The sequence below is a fragment of the Micromesistius poutassou genome (assembly GCF_964030765.1).
Source record: "Micromesistius poutassou genome assembly, chromosome: 22".
In the NCBI taxonomy this organism is placed as follows: Eukaryota; Metazoa; Chordata; class Actinopteri; order Gadiformes; family Gadidae; genus Micromesistius; species Micromesistius poutassou.
The window spans coordinates 13,516,925-13,532,206 of record NC_140292.1 but is presented as its reverse complement, the minus strand read 5'-3'; the positions used below and the strand labels follow the sequence as shown (position 1 = coordinate 13,532,206).

At 44.0% G+C, this 15,282-nt stretch overlaps 2 protein-coding genes across 2 annotated transcripts in view; one reads left to right on the top strand and one right to left on the bottom strand.

Annotated features, from left to right (window-relative positions):
• The window catches only part of tln1 (talin 1), a 54,884-nt gene extending 48,309 nt beyond the window's left edge, over nt 1–6,575 (bottom strand). The window contains exon 1 of the mRNA XM_084486774.1: nt 6,436–6,575. The gene's annotated coding sequence lies outside the window, so the exon portion shown is untranslated. The remainder of the gene's footprint in view (nt 1–6,435) is intronic.
• Nucleotides 6,576–10,650: 4,075 nt separating this feature from the next.
• Nucleotides 10,651–11,857, top strand: LOC311367912 (purine-rich element-binding protein gamma-like; the record flags this gene model as incomplete). Its single annotated transcript, XM_084486777.1, has 2 exons — nt 10,651–10,689; nt 10,808–11,857. The coding sequence occupies 2 exons, from the start codon at nt 10,651–10,653 to the stop codon at nt 11,855–11,857; spliced, it is 1,089 nt and encodes a 362-aa protein (XP_084342903.1).
• Between the last annotated feature and the right edge of the window lie 3,425 nt (nt 11,858–15,282).

Sequence of the window (15,282 nt, the reverse complement as noted above, 5' to 3'; positions counted from 1 at the left end):
CGTGCGGCACCCGTCCATGAGCTCAATATCGACGGCTTATGAGGTCAGACCAGGCGGCCGGTGGGGACACAGGTCACCACAGGCTCCTGGGAGGTGCACGTCGTACCAGCCATGTGTGCCTTCGACGATAGCCAGGAACCAAGGTCATTTGGATAACATCCAATTATGAATATGTTCTTCCAATCATCCCAGAAGAGGACTGGCAGCTAAACACTCCCTCTCAATCTAGTGACTTGTCGGCCTTGCACCATTGCAGCTGAAGCAGTAAAACCTTTCACTACAGTGTCCTTGTTACAATGTAATTACACAGCAAAAAGCAACAGCCTTAAACAACATGTACTTCTTTCACAACATTATGGAACAGCCTGTAACAACAGACTTGGGGTGAGCGTGGAGACTGCTTTCTTGCCTGTTCCTTCCCCTAACGCTAACCACACTGTTGTTACATGCTGTTCCATAACGTGACTACATATCGGTACGTTCTAGTGAGTTGCGATGTGATCCATACCAAGTCAAACATTATTGATTCCAAGTAACAAGATGTGGGCAATGTTTGAACAGCCTTAATTGTGTTGCAAATTGGACAACGTAATGACAAATGACTTGTATGTATTTTTCAACCTTATAAGGGGCCTTCATTTTGACAACATTTGTATCACATGTCCAAGCATTTTGACATTTGAAGCTATCTTGAAGTCTCCCATATCCGTGCATGACCAGTGTTCCCTTAATCTAATGTTCCTGAGTGCTTGAGTCATGCTAGTTAACTGCTACACAACAACACTGACTTATCTCTTCCTGCCAGTGAGGTGGTGTTGTTCTGGTGTCTTCTTCAGTGAAATGGATTATTACCATATCAAATACAACATGCTCTAGTCTGCACCATCTTTATCGCATAGCATTATACATACACGTCTGAATAGCTTTTTCATTGATACTGTAGGAATGGTGTCTACATATATTCTGTGATTTGGCTGAACAATTATAAGATCATCCACATCACAATTGCAAATAATGCTATTTTAACTAGAAGGCTAAATAAAAGCACAGCGCTCTAAAATGAATAAAGCATATTCATGAATGAACCCTAAACAATGTCCGGGTTACTACCGCGTTACTACCAATCCTTTCCTTTACTCTGTTATGCTGCTATGGTATCACTACACACATCCATTAATAACATCCATATTTACTTTGCTTTGAGACACAGAAAACTGCCCCCATTTGAAATCATTGGCTTAGATTAAAGAATCAAAAGTCTTCCTTCCCGTCATAGTGGTAGGAGATGTATAGGATATAGCTTGAGAATCTAAACATCAAAGTCTCTGTCCATCGACACGTTTAGTAAAAAGAAATTATGAAATATATAAATATTTCAACAGCAGGCGAACATTTGGGGTATGTGTTCAATATTTAGGACACATTTGTCTCCCCCAATAAAAACATGAAATAAGCAGATGACTTTTATTTTGAAGACCTGCTAAAATGTTCCTCAAAGACGCAACAATGTTTCCAACAGGGTGGGTCTTTCTCTTCAGCGTTGGGTCTTTTTATTACCATCAAAAAAACAATTCCCAAAACTCAACACACAAGGAGGACAGAAGAGTAAATCCCTATACGCGTGTTCACTCAGCAAGGTTTTATAACACATAAGAAAAGTTGAACGACGGGAGAATAAATATGTGAAAGCAATACAGAATGTCTAAGAGCCTTAGTGCATTTTATTCTGTAATATTCAATAGTCACCCGCTACATTACTTTGTGTTTTCCATTTCATAAATAAAGAAATGTCCACCATGTATTAATGCAGAAAAGGCACAAATTGATCACCAGAATGCAGTGTTTGACACTGAAACGTCCCTTGGGGAAGGTTCCCCTAACTCCCAGCTCAATGTGTGTGTACCCCCCCCGATGTCCAAACGACACCTACTTCCTTCAACCCCCGGCCGCCGTAAACTGGGGATACCCAAATGTACATATGGGGCTGGTAGTGAGCAGCAGAGGGAGGAACGGTGCTGAGGGGTCTTCTGTGAGAAGGTACAGCATGAAGTCCTCCAAAATAAGTGTCTTAATAGATCTATAGATGGATAAATTAATTGCCATGGCAACACAGTTGATTGGAATCTGTCTTAGTGCCACACAGGTTAAAATAAGGCAATCCACGCACAGTACAATACAACAGTAGCACTTCTGTTGTTGAGTTAAGAAAAGACGGCCTTCACTATTCGCTACAAAACGACAATAGTGTGTAGTGTAAAGTATAGTGTAAAGTGTAAAGTACTCCATTTAGAAATACTCTGAACAACAGCAGCGCTGTGAGGAAGTAGGAGTTGTGTGTGGCTATGTTTGTGACAGGAAACGCAAACAGCAATACACATGACTGACACCCCCCCCCCCCCCCCCCCGCAGCAACAACCAGAGACACCTCCGTCTCACTGCTCCAGCTGAGGAAGACCTTATGAGGCCGGGACCAGGTCACACATGATGCAATGTAGTTAATGCTGTTGGGAGTGTTGCAAATTCCTGTATTTCTGCTACGAAAGCGCTGTGTGCATGTATCGGATTGACAGATAAGATTGACAGATTAAGGCGTTGTATCGGAGAGCAATCTTTCCACTTTACATCTACGCATGGAAAAGGAAGTAACTCGTTGTGGTTAAGCAATATAAGCTATTGGTCTTTTAAAAGTGCTTGGATCTAGATACACTGCTTGAAAAAGGGTGCATGTGAACATTTAGAGCTATTTGTATTAATATATCAGAATTTGTTATAACTCAGTGAACTAACAATCTCAAATGTTGCACATTGTTCAATCTTTATGAAATACAAAGAAAGGAGCACTTGGCTCAACAACTATATCGCATAGCATGTAGAAGGAATGATAAACATTACAATGGAGTGTGAGACCCAGCAAGATAAACAAGGCATTGCATCCCAATACAAAGGGCAATTCCAGAGAAACTGAGACACAACGTTACCAAGAACCAAAGTACCGATGTAACAGCCTTGAAACGCAACAGACTTATGTAAATAGAGCTTTTGATAAATGAAATGTGAAATGAACTAAAGAAAAAAAAATATTCCCTACATTATGGTGTTATTTTCCCCCAGACTGTAAGCATAAAAAGGTTCACTAATAAAACAATTCTAGAGCAAGTCTTGGAAATCCTGAGGAATTTATAACAAATGTTTTGTTTCGGTGAGGCAACAGCAGCACACCCTGGCCTGACCAAATAAGGCCTGCTGGGGAACGTGATGCAGATCAGCCCTCAGAGGACGTTCAAAATCACACAGTGCAGATCCCTTTTAGAGGAACCACATAGCTCCTGAAATAGAGTAAACACCAACACGCCTGCGTTCTCTATCAGGAACTCTTGAAAGACGTGGATTTAGATAGACTCGGAATGACGCATGCTGACATCATTGCAAGTCTTTCAAACATCAGCAAGCGATCTCAGCAACTGTGATGTTATCTCGTTCAATGCCTTTCATTCCGTCAACCAAATTATTTCAGCCTGAAACAGACCTCCCAAATGATAGTACTTAATAAACGAAAATAGGGTCAGGCAAAAACGCAATTAAACCTGTAGAACCAACAGTGGAACCTTCTAGCCCTCAGCATTTCATGTGCTGTACAAGCCATCGTCTGACCCAATGTCTTCTGATGCAATTCAGAAGACTTTGGGTCAGACGGACACAGTGCCGAGATCAGGCTTCCTTCCCTTATTTCCAAATTTGCAATGAGAAGACTTGCATGGGTAAATGTGTACCGATTAAATATAATGAGCAGAAAAACATTGACAGAGAAAATAAATTGTCTGGTTCCGCAAAAATGTAATATAGTTAACCATGCTATTGTTATTGAACCAAATAGGAAGAGGAAGTCTAGTGTAAATGCATTGGCTTGGATCAATTTAAATGAGTAAGTTAGGGGGCAGCCATAACTTTCTGAAAATAATGGAATAGAATATAAATAAAACCTACGTAGAAGGGCTTTAAAGGTCCTGTAGTTAAAATTAAACACAAACTTTCATTTTGGTCTTAGAAACGTCTTGGTAAGTTTAGTATATTCATACGTATTTAGTATACTAAAAAAGTAATCCATGCCATTTTGTCCCAGTGACTAAACTAATACCGTCATGTAGAAACAGACTGGTTTAAAAGCCACCTGCCAACCGGTTTGGGAAACGTTCTGCTCTGCTCTGAACTCCGCTCCCGTTATTTTTGTGACGTCACAAAAATAACGTGTGCTAGCGCCACGGACGCGTGGACGCCTGGAGCTCCGTCTGGACAGCGGTTACCGTGGCTGGCTGTATCCGGGAGAGGGTTAGGCTTCTCGGACACACTGTTCTAACACCCCAGAGTGTGTGGAAGTGTGGCTGGACTGTTAGACAGCGGTTAAGGTGGTGCGTTGGTGAGAGGGTAAAAGCTTCTCGGACAGTTCACATACAGCAATCATTAAAACGCTGGTCACAACTTTGTGTGTTGGGCAAAATAAAACAAAATCTGTTCAGGGGGAAATATAGGCGTGTACTGTTAATCATTTTAACATACTGAAGTGTATAATAAGTAGAATATAATCAGTGGGCAACAAAAATCTCATGAAGCCACCTTCAAAGCCCCATGCTCCATTAGCTGAACAAGTAACTCTCCACAGACTACTACTTCCACCAGGCTGTAGAGAAACGCCCCTTTGACTTCATGACATGGACCCGTGGTTGAGGTTCTGCCATTGCCTGATTTTGAACTCCTGGGTACGAATCATTAGGAAATGAAAACGGTTACGTATACTGGCCCTTTTTCCAACTTTCAAACTTATAGTTTTCTTTTTTGTACCATGAAATATTGATAGCGTATTAAGTCAGATACCCGGCGAGCCATATCCTTATCAGGGAAACCCAAGTGTGGCCCTGGTCAAAGGTTGAGAAACACCGCCAATAATAAGAGCAATATTCCTCCTGATGAAAGCACAACTTTGTTTCAAATGTCAGTAGAGCGTTGGGAGGACGAGAGAACAGTGGACATGACTGTGTACAAGACTTCATCATAAACATAAACTACTGCAACACATTCCATCAGAATCTGTTCACATTCAATAGACAGAAAAGGCTACGCTCCTAGTTGATTTGTGTGCATCGGATAAATAAAGTGCATCTTATCAATTTGACTGGTTTGCTCAGTAAAATGTATGAAATACTAGATACACCAAAAAACAGAAACACCAAAAAACTGAACAGAACATTTAGTGATGATGATCCCATAGCCTACTCTCAACACAAAAGTTATTTTTTTTAAACTAAAAGTTTTTTTTAATTACACCTCACAATATCACCCATATCAGGCCAACTCGTGCCGTGGCATTTACTTCAGCTATAACAGTGTTCGCCTTCCTCCACCATCAAATGGTTGATATACAAAAACATAAATGTTTTCTTTTCATAACAAAAAAAACAACAATGTTGGCTTCACCACGAGACTACAGCACACTTTAGTACTGCCCGGGGGGGGAGTCAATGCAGCGGTGCAACACTGCATTGACTCCCCCCCGGGCAGTACTACAGAGGCCTGTTGTGGCAGTGGTTGAACACTGCATGCAGTGGTTGAACACTGCATGGCTGAAAGTACAAGTCGATTCGCTGCTGACAACCGGATGCGAATATGCACACGTCAGGGTCCGGGCGGCCAATCGCTCAGTGTCCAATCAGCGAAGAGCTCTGAGCGCAGCAGCGCCGTGGGGGGCGGGGCTTAAAGTACTGGCTTGGAAGTAAAGTAAAAAGAAAATCACGCTGCTGCCTCCAGCCATCAGTAAAACAATCGCCTTTAGTGACTCTAGGTGTGTTTACTGGAAGACAGGCATGCCATGTGAACACATTCCTGCCCTGTGAACGCATAGCCCCGGGCTACGGTTATTCCTGAAGCAGGCACACGGAGGCATAAATTATAGTGAAAAAACAGAGCCTAGTAGAAACAAAAACAGACTTGTCAGCCCATTTGGGGAATGCGTGGAGTTGGATTGTGTTCAAGTTCTTTACAGTCAAAATGAGGAAAAACCTTGACGTGTACAAGTGCACAGATTAAAAAGTAAACAGTCTACTGACAAACATTTACCACTCCGATATTTCATGTTGCCACAATGTGTCTGATTATACACATATTCTCGTAAAAATATGAGTTATTGCGCTCTATAAACGAGGCCAACATGTCCCGTGAGATATAGTGGGCCACAATAACGTGTTTGTAAATTGGACTTCCAACAATAAAGCGATGGTCTTAGCGTTTTGTGTCCTCTCCAGAAACGAGTGATCCACATCGTCGACCTCCACAAGAAAACACGGTAGACAAATGACGTGAAGTTCCGCAGAGTGGAAACTTTTACGCGCCCCAAGAACCAAACTCCTACCGAACAGGAGAAAGAAACACTTAGAAAAGACCTACCTGTGTCAGCGGACTAGTGATCGCCGGGTACCCGATGATCTAGTAACACGAAATATGGACGGTATTCGCCTTTTCTAGCGGAAAAATGTTTTACAGGAGCCCAAGAAGAGAAGTATTTCCCTCGGTTCCGTCTACATCCGCTCTTGGAGACAGCGTTAAACTCCACCCTGCAGCTGCTCAGCAGCGGACAGCAGACTGCATGATAGGGCGGTGACTCCACTGCTTCCTATATGGTAACTTGGTCCAGCTCATTGTCACAGTTATACCAGCAATGTCACTGTGTTACTGGGCCAACGGCTCAGGGACACACGGCCACATGTTAGTTTGCTATTGTACTACTATCTTTTCTACCTACCTATCGTGAACATATTGGAAGCAATGTTGCTGCTGGACCATGTCACAGTGGTAACACTGATACTGCTGGCATCACAGTGACATCACTGTTATCAGCCATGTCTCGGTGTTACCAGCAATGTCACAGTTATACCAGCAATGTCACAGTTATACCAGCAATGTCACAGTTATACCAGCAATGTCCCAGTGTTATTGGGTCAATGTCTTCAGGTCACACTTTTGTAGGCCTACTACTCTCTATTCTACCTACCTCTGTGCACATATTGCACTGTACAGTAGGCTGAATGATGTTTTGCTGAATACACGTAGGGATTGTGACAAACCTTTGGCATAAAATGGCTGTGTAATAAAATACGTTTTTTTTTATATAACAAAGCAAAGTATAACAAATTGCCATTGTTTTCCCCTTGAAACCAAATAAAGGTCACATGCTTCTTAAGAAGTGTTCAAGTAAACTTCAACTTAAAAACCTTATAAACACCAAAGAATCTTGCAGAGGCTGAAGCATGCTTGTGCTTCAGTGTGTGTGCAGACCTGTGAACGACGTGCACAGACATGCACATAGATGTCAACATACTTGCATGTACACCTAATGGTTAGTGTGCTCACCCAGGGCGGGACTGCTTAAGGAAGTCCCAGTCCACCCTCTGCTCTCTGGTTGTACTGAGGCCAGGGGAAGGACTCTTCTCAGCCCTCCAGTGGGTGTGTTACACTGTAGTTCTCTTCAGCTGGTTCTTGGGTTGGACTGTTGCGTACTCTTATTGCCCAACGTTGTGTCGACAGGCGGCAGGCTGTACTGTTACAGACGGAGCTAATCACCCTTTTGTGACCTGTAGGCCTCGTGTATAAACGTGCATAAAACAAACAGCAGGCTAAGATAGGCCTAGTCAATGCTTTTATTTGAACAGTTTGCTTCTTATTTTCCTTATGTTGGACCTAACGGAAAACCAACTGAACACTGGGCATTTTCTGATTCTCTTCCTCATTTGTCTCTAACGCAGCAAGCGACCATCTTGCTCCTTTGATATCACACATCTTTTTCCAGGCACTTCTGATGAATCATTTAATGGTGGGGAAAAAAAGTATGCAACATGTCATGCTTGCTGCTGCCTCAGACTGTAAGCTGCTTTATTTGGAGCGTCTACACAGCCTCTATCGTGCCCTCTCCTTTTGAACTTCCACCTCCCTTTGAACAGATCTAGGATCAGGCTCTCTAGCCATTTAAGACGTTCAGACCAGTGATCTTAATCTCGTTCAACGTGTCTTCCACATGCGTGTTGTATCTTTATCTCAGAGCAAACATTTCTCAGCCACAAGGGAATGTTAGAATTTATTTCCTGTTTCCTAAAATACTTCCTTTTTTTGTTGTTATCTACATCCTGTCATAATTAAAGTAACGGGCTGGCTCAGAATGACACACTACATTAACCACACTTAATGTAAATGAACAAATAAGAAAGGCAATGAAGATGTAGGCCTACCCATAAAAGAAGAGCTATCACAAATGACCAGAAGGACATCATTCAGCCATCATTCAGCCTCTTCTATGTATGTGTAGGCCCAACTAAACATTGAATTGTTATTTTCTTTACTGGTTGGCGGGATAATAAACTATTTTTTAGTTTAAGGGTACGGGTTTGCCAAATATTGAATCCATACTGCCATTTCAATTACACATTTGTTTGTGCCAACTTATAGCCCAAGGATGTGTGTCTTTGTAGCCTAACCCTAACCCTACCTGAAAAGGAGTTTAAAATTCACTTTGTGTTAATTATTTCGGTTCTAAAGATTAGAATACTGTGGCCGAAACGTAATGGACAAACACAAGTTTCTTTGATTTCTTGATTTTTTTTTTTTGGCTTTAATTAGTTATTACTTTCTAGGAAACTAATAAATCCCTCAACACAGTGGCAGCAGACACGTACCCAGTGGCAGCAGCAACGTAAGGCCCTATTGTGTAGGCCTACAATATCAAGAATACAAATTAAATACAAATAATATGAATTGTGTGGGTCAAATAGTAAAATAGTCCTCACTTTAGGAGAATATCCACTAGAGGGCGATGTTGTCCTCCCCAGACGGGTCGAGGTGGAACGCCGTCAAGGTAAATCGCCCCGTGGCCGAGGTACAGATATGTTGATACCAGACACCACCAATCTGTTGCAGGAATGCGGGTTAATGAGGCCTACACTCGATGTATCTCAGCTCAGTTATCAATGAGCCACCTACACATCAAGTCTACATTAAACAATCCTTCTGACATCATAGCTATCGTAACTTTAATACATCTTGTAAACACAAATTATGCTTCTGCATTTCAACTGAACAATGGAAGCCTGTGCCCGCCACCAACCCTAGCAAAAAAGAACCTGGTGTTTAAGAGAAGTACTGCCGCTGAAGAGCCAGGGTCCAGCTGGTCCACTGAGGAGCGTTCTGCCAGCCCTAGAGGACCAGGTGGGGGTCCCCCTGGTGGTAGTGTTGAGGACCAGGTGGGGGTCCCCCTGGTGGACCAGGTGGGGGTCCCCCTGGTGGTAGTGTTGAGGACCAGGTGGGGGTCCCCCTGGTGGTAGTGTTGAGGACCAGGTGGGGGTCCCCCTGGTGGTAGCGATCCGGCGGTTCTGCCAAACCCTGCCCCGGGCCACTGGGTCTTGGTCCTCGGGACCCCTATCGGTGATGACCCCTATCGGTGGTGACCCCTATCGGTGGTGACCCCTATCGGTGATGACCCCTATCGGTGGTGACCCCTATCGGTGATGACCCCTATCGGTGGAGGGCAAACGGGGCCGGAAGGCTCCCCCTGAGGAAGGCTGCAGTGCCCCGAGAGGAGGAAGGGTCTCCCCCCCACTATCTAACCCACCGGTAGGGCTGTACCGCCGTGACCCGTAGCGGAACAGCTTAATGTGGTCTACAGGGTGCAGCTGGTCTAGAGGAGCCAGGAGGACGTGGTCCAGCAGAACCCCCCCCCCCCCCCCCGCCAGGCCCCGGGGCCCCTGGAGGACGGGTGGTTGGGTGGTGGACTGCACCCAGACTCCCGCCGCATCCCCAACACAGCGCAGGGTTCCTCTGCATATCCAGGGCTATGCGGTGGACTCTAGGGCTGCTGGGGACAGCTGACCGCCTTGGTGGGGGGGGGGTGGGGGGGTGGGGGGGTGGGGGGGGGGGTGGGGGGGGTGGGGGGGTGGGTGGGGGGGTCTGCTTCCCCATCAGGCCCTGGGTGGAGTCAGACGTTCATCAGTTCATCATCATTTATGTGTGCATGTGAATCATTTTCATTCACGGTCGTGGGGTGACACCCTAAAAGATGACTGTGGACATATTGTTATTGTTACTTTTATTATGTATAATCCTATATTTGTATTTTAAGTGTATAGCCTGTATCTATGTCAGAGGGTTGCCTATGCTAACTTGCCACAAGAAACAATCGATGTGCAATTCTACATGTGTACCAAATACACGCGTGTGCGCGAACATGTGCTACACATGTTTACCACATGCACGCGCGTACGCGTACATCTGCTACACATGCAGAATCGTCAACAAGTAACACAATAGGAACAGACCCCCGTGTTTAAAGCATGTCTCTTTAACGGCTAGATTTAGCTGCTGGGGAGGGGAGGGGAGGGGGGTGAGGCGACGCGAGGAGAGGAGAGGGGAGGTTCATCGAGTTCATGTGGCTGTCTGAAGCAGAGCCTCTAAAAAACACCTTCAATATTTGACAGACTTGCAATTCTGACAGCCCTAAAAAGAGCAAAAACACATGTCAAACGGAGCTGAAGACTGTTTGAGGTCATGCAGCAAAAACGTCTTAGATGAAATGAGCTGGAATATCCTGCGGTTGACTTTTAAACGGAATCCAAATGGATGGTGGTTACAGTAGCGACCATTTGCAGGTCATTTAAGGTAGGATATCTCTCCAACTCATCACCAGGCTACCCACAAGCTACAACAAGTTGACTTTTTACACACCATCTTTGACAAAAAGGAATGGGATAATTGCTCTCCGTGCACGGTGGTACAGGTTCTACACACGATGGCTGATCTGTGCTGTAGAGCGATGGAGAGAGGCAGAGGACGGGTTCCGTCTGATGCTATGCCGCGACCTGGATACCCCCAGCACTATGTGCAGCAGCCTGGCACCCAGCAGCCAGGGGTGGACATCGAGGAGCTCGCCTCTAAACGGGTGGACATCCAGAAGAAGAGGTTCTACCTGGATGTGAAGCAGAGCACACGGGGACGCTTTCTGAAGATCGCCGAGGTTTGGATCGGACGCGGACGGCATGATAACATCAGGAAGAGCAAACTAACCCTCTCCATGTCCATGGCACCCGATCTCCGGTACTGCCTGGGAGATTTCATTGAGTACTACGCTCGCATCGGGCTGCGAGGCGCGCTTGCGCCACTGCGGATCGAGGAGCAGAACAACGGCCAGGGCCGCCAGCCCGACGCCCACCGGAGGCGGCCGGAGCACCGAGCATCGCCGGTGTCCCCGGCCGGCTCTGCCGCATCCGATGAGAACGCCCACCGCGTCCTGAAGAGCGAGTTCATCGAGCGCGACAATAGGAAGTACTATCTGGACCTGAAGGAGAACCAGCGGGGCCGGTTCCTCCGCATCAGGCAGACCGTGATCAAGGGCCACGGCACCATGGGCTACTACGGCCAGGGCATCGAGCAGACCATCGTGCTCCCGGCCCAGGGGCTCATCGAGTTCAGGGACGCGCTGTCGCAGCTGATCGAGGACTACGGGGACGAGGACACCGACGACCGCGGCAAGGGCTCCAAGAACGGCGGCGGCGAGGAGAGCCCGGACCTGCCGGAGGCGGCGTCCTTCCGCGTGGACAACAAACGGTTCTACTTCGACGTGGGGTCCAACCGGTACGGCGTCTTCCTGAAGATCAGCGAGGTCAGGCAGCCGTACAGGAACACCATCACGGTGCCGCTCAAAGCCTGGGCCCGGTTCGGGGAGAACTTCATCCGCTACGAGGACGAGATGAGGCGGATCATCTCGTGTCAGACCGAGAAGAGGACGGGCGCGGAACCGGGGGAGGACGCCGAGGTGCCGGCGGACTAGCGGGCGGCCAGCGGTCCAGCAGTGAGTTGAGCAGAAGAGACAGTGATAAGAACCTAGATATCGTAGCAAATCACTGTCATGATGACTGATCATGTAATGCAATGCTGTACTGTATGCACTGATGTAGGCTACTGTAACTATTGCCGACTACAACTTTTCTCTTATGCTTTTGATGTGTCCACTGACACCGGTTTCAATTGGTCAGATGAACACCGACCTCGTGTTTTAACATCCAGTCACGTTTGAAAAAGATGAAGTCCTAAGCCCGATAAAGGATGCAGGAGGGCGTGAAGACGCTGATATTGCACACGTTGGAGTGCATATGGTGCTTTAGTGTGAGGAGGCCTGTGGCTGAGGAGAGATGGCAACTGATACCTTTTCATCCATTCATCACAACTCCATCCTCATAGACTGGGAAAATATGGTCTGTTCGATTTCTTAAGGATCCGTTTGATTGGGATCAATATCACGGTTAGGCTACCTATTAGGTCTACTGTTGAGACTTCGACATTGGACATCACAAATAATAATAATAGGCCCTTTACTGTCACTTTAATGAGAAAGGCTTGCCCAAATTAATCAATTAAACCAATTAATGAAAGTAGATTTGATCTGCCTTGCACAATATATCTATTTTGTATTGCCTTATTATCTAGAGACGCCTCAATCTCAACATTATGATGCCTTTAAAAAACCTTGTGGATACTTGAAACAAAGGCCTCCAGATTCATATTTTATACATAGATATAATTATGTTTCGTATAAGAACGCATCTTTATAATTAGGAATCAAGTCAGAAAAATGGTAAAGTTCCTAACTTGTGAATGTTTGATCACATACCAAATGATTTGAGCACAAATAAGACTAATAACCATATAAATCCAGACCTTGTGTTCTCCAATGTTTGAAATGAGCGCCTAGCTTCAATTTCTTGACAAACCTTTCATCGTGTTCATGTAGGCCTACAGCTAATAACAACGCATAGGCCTACTGATGCTAGTCCATGAGATTGATCACACTCTGGCTGCCCTGATAAGAACCACTTGTTTGATTTTGACAGCGTCAACAGTTCAACATGTGAGAACAACAAAGGGGTTAGCATCAGATGTTTGGATCAGGGATTATTGTGCTGCTTAGAGGGGTTGATGATCCAACATTTTGTCCAGAAAATGGTTCTCTGTGTTTAATACATGGTTACAGATGGTCAAAGGCTACTTTGGGTCCACATGGAGATCTGATTTTAGTTTTCTGCTCAGTATCGACAATAAAGGCTTATTAGTGGCATGGTTTTGGTGTTTTCCCGAATTGTTAATCATCTTGATTTAGATGTTTATCTTTCTTTGATTAAGGCAGATATTAGCCTTGAGCAATGGGAAGCCAAGGACAATATTATACATCCACATGTACAATTCATATTGAGGTTATTATCACACGTCTCCCAGAGTCAGTGTTACTATATTTCCCACAAACCTCCAAATTGCCTCAGCAGCGTTTTGAGGCCTGACTAATGCTGTTGTTGGCGCCTCTCTGTAGTGTACAGCAGTGTTGTTCATGGTGAGGCCAGACCCGTCCACACTGAGATAATAAACCCCCCTAATGTACAGGCACATTCAGGGACACACATCTTTTGAAAATATCCATAAATTGAAGTACCATATTCCAACAATATGGTACTTCACAACAAAAAACCACAGCTGGTCAAGTAACATTTGGACCAGATCCCCTTCACCCTAAAAAAAACCTAAACCACATTCATCTGTTTTGGAGTGCAATAAAATGTGTTTGTTTAATGAAGTTATTGGTGTGTGTGTTTGCCATAATATAGAGTTAATATAGTGGGAGACTCTGACCTAGCTCAAATGCCATTTGACAGCCTTTTGATATCAGGACAAAATATGAAAAGGCTCCGCCTCCTTTTAATATCTTCAAGTTGGCAGACGATGCGTTACATTTAGTCCAATATACGTCTCCCTGTGGTGATGGTGCTGGAACAGAGAGTGAATACATAACTTAAATGAACAGTGATTATAGGCTTCCTCATGAATTGCCATATAGGGTAAAAAGAAAGATAGGCAAACATGTTAATATAGAAAGGGCTTAAAATCTTTCTTCAACAGGATTTTATTTAGTCTTTAATACCACTGTGCTATCAAATCTGCATATGTGCAGATTTTCCAATTTTGTGTATTCCATGTATTATAAACAAGAATGCTATGAAGCTGTACTATGAAAGTGGATTGTATTTTTGGGATTCCTCTTTTAGTGGTAGGCTATTTTTTCTTTTCTTGTGAGGTGATCTTTCTTTGCCAAAAAAGTTGTGTATTGTGCTTTGTCTATATTTGCTATTTGCAATGTGTTTACATTGTTATATTTCCCGTGAATACATTATCTGTCTCCAATATTATTACAGATCTATATGACAACTAAAAGGCATATTATGATAATTAAAGGCACAATTCATGCATTCAAATCATTTTAGAAATGTATCATGCCGTACATGTAGGGTACAGGAAATAAGCAGTAACCATACAAATCTTAAGATGAACAGTCACACATTTTAAGAGATCGATAAAGCTAGCAAAAATAAATTTCCTTTCCTTAACAAATCCAAATGATTGCTAAAATAACTATTTTCAGGTTTTGTTAACTGATTTAACAGATCCTCTGGTACATATAGTTTGTTGAAGATTGACAATCATTGGAGTTCTCTTGTATCCCTCAAACGTGAACCTGAACGCCCCCTGTGCATACATTGGACCCCCCCCCCCCCTCAATAGTGCATAATATTTACTATGTTTGCCCTGACTTTGATAAATGATGCAAATGTCACTTTGTATCTATTCCCTGATTCCCTAATCACCCCTGCCCTCTGAACGCACAAAATATAACTGATACAAACAAAATATATAAATACATAAACAAAATATAACTGATATACTTATCAGACAGTGATGTTTGATCTAAAAAATATAGGGTCTTAGTAGGGTCATTTGTTGATTTGTACCTCTAGCTCTTATTGTAAAATGAGCTCCCCTGATCTTGAAGTCTGAATTATAGCCAGATTAACCTTCTAATAAAAAGTATTGTTTTCGATTAGGACTTAGAGGTTTCCCAATGGCTCCTTGCATTCTTCAGCAGCTTTCCTGCGTACTGGCGCCTTTAACCAGACAGGGCAGGCTTCCATGCAATGTGAAACAGAGCTCATTCATACCTTCATAACAGGGAACTTATCGATTCAAAGAATCAATATCTCCTATCAATTGTTAATAATAACACATATTTCACAATTTGATCACAATTATTAAGCCAAAAGACTTGAGATAATGACTAACACCACCAATTGAGTAACCCTGGAACAAAATAGGATTTTGATTATGGATTCTGATTATACTATATTTATAATTTCCCAACCTTAAAGCTTGTCC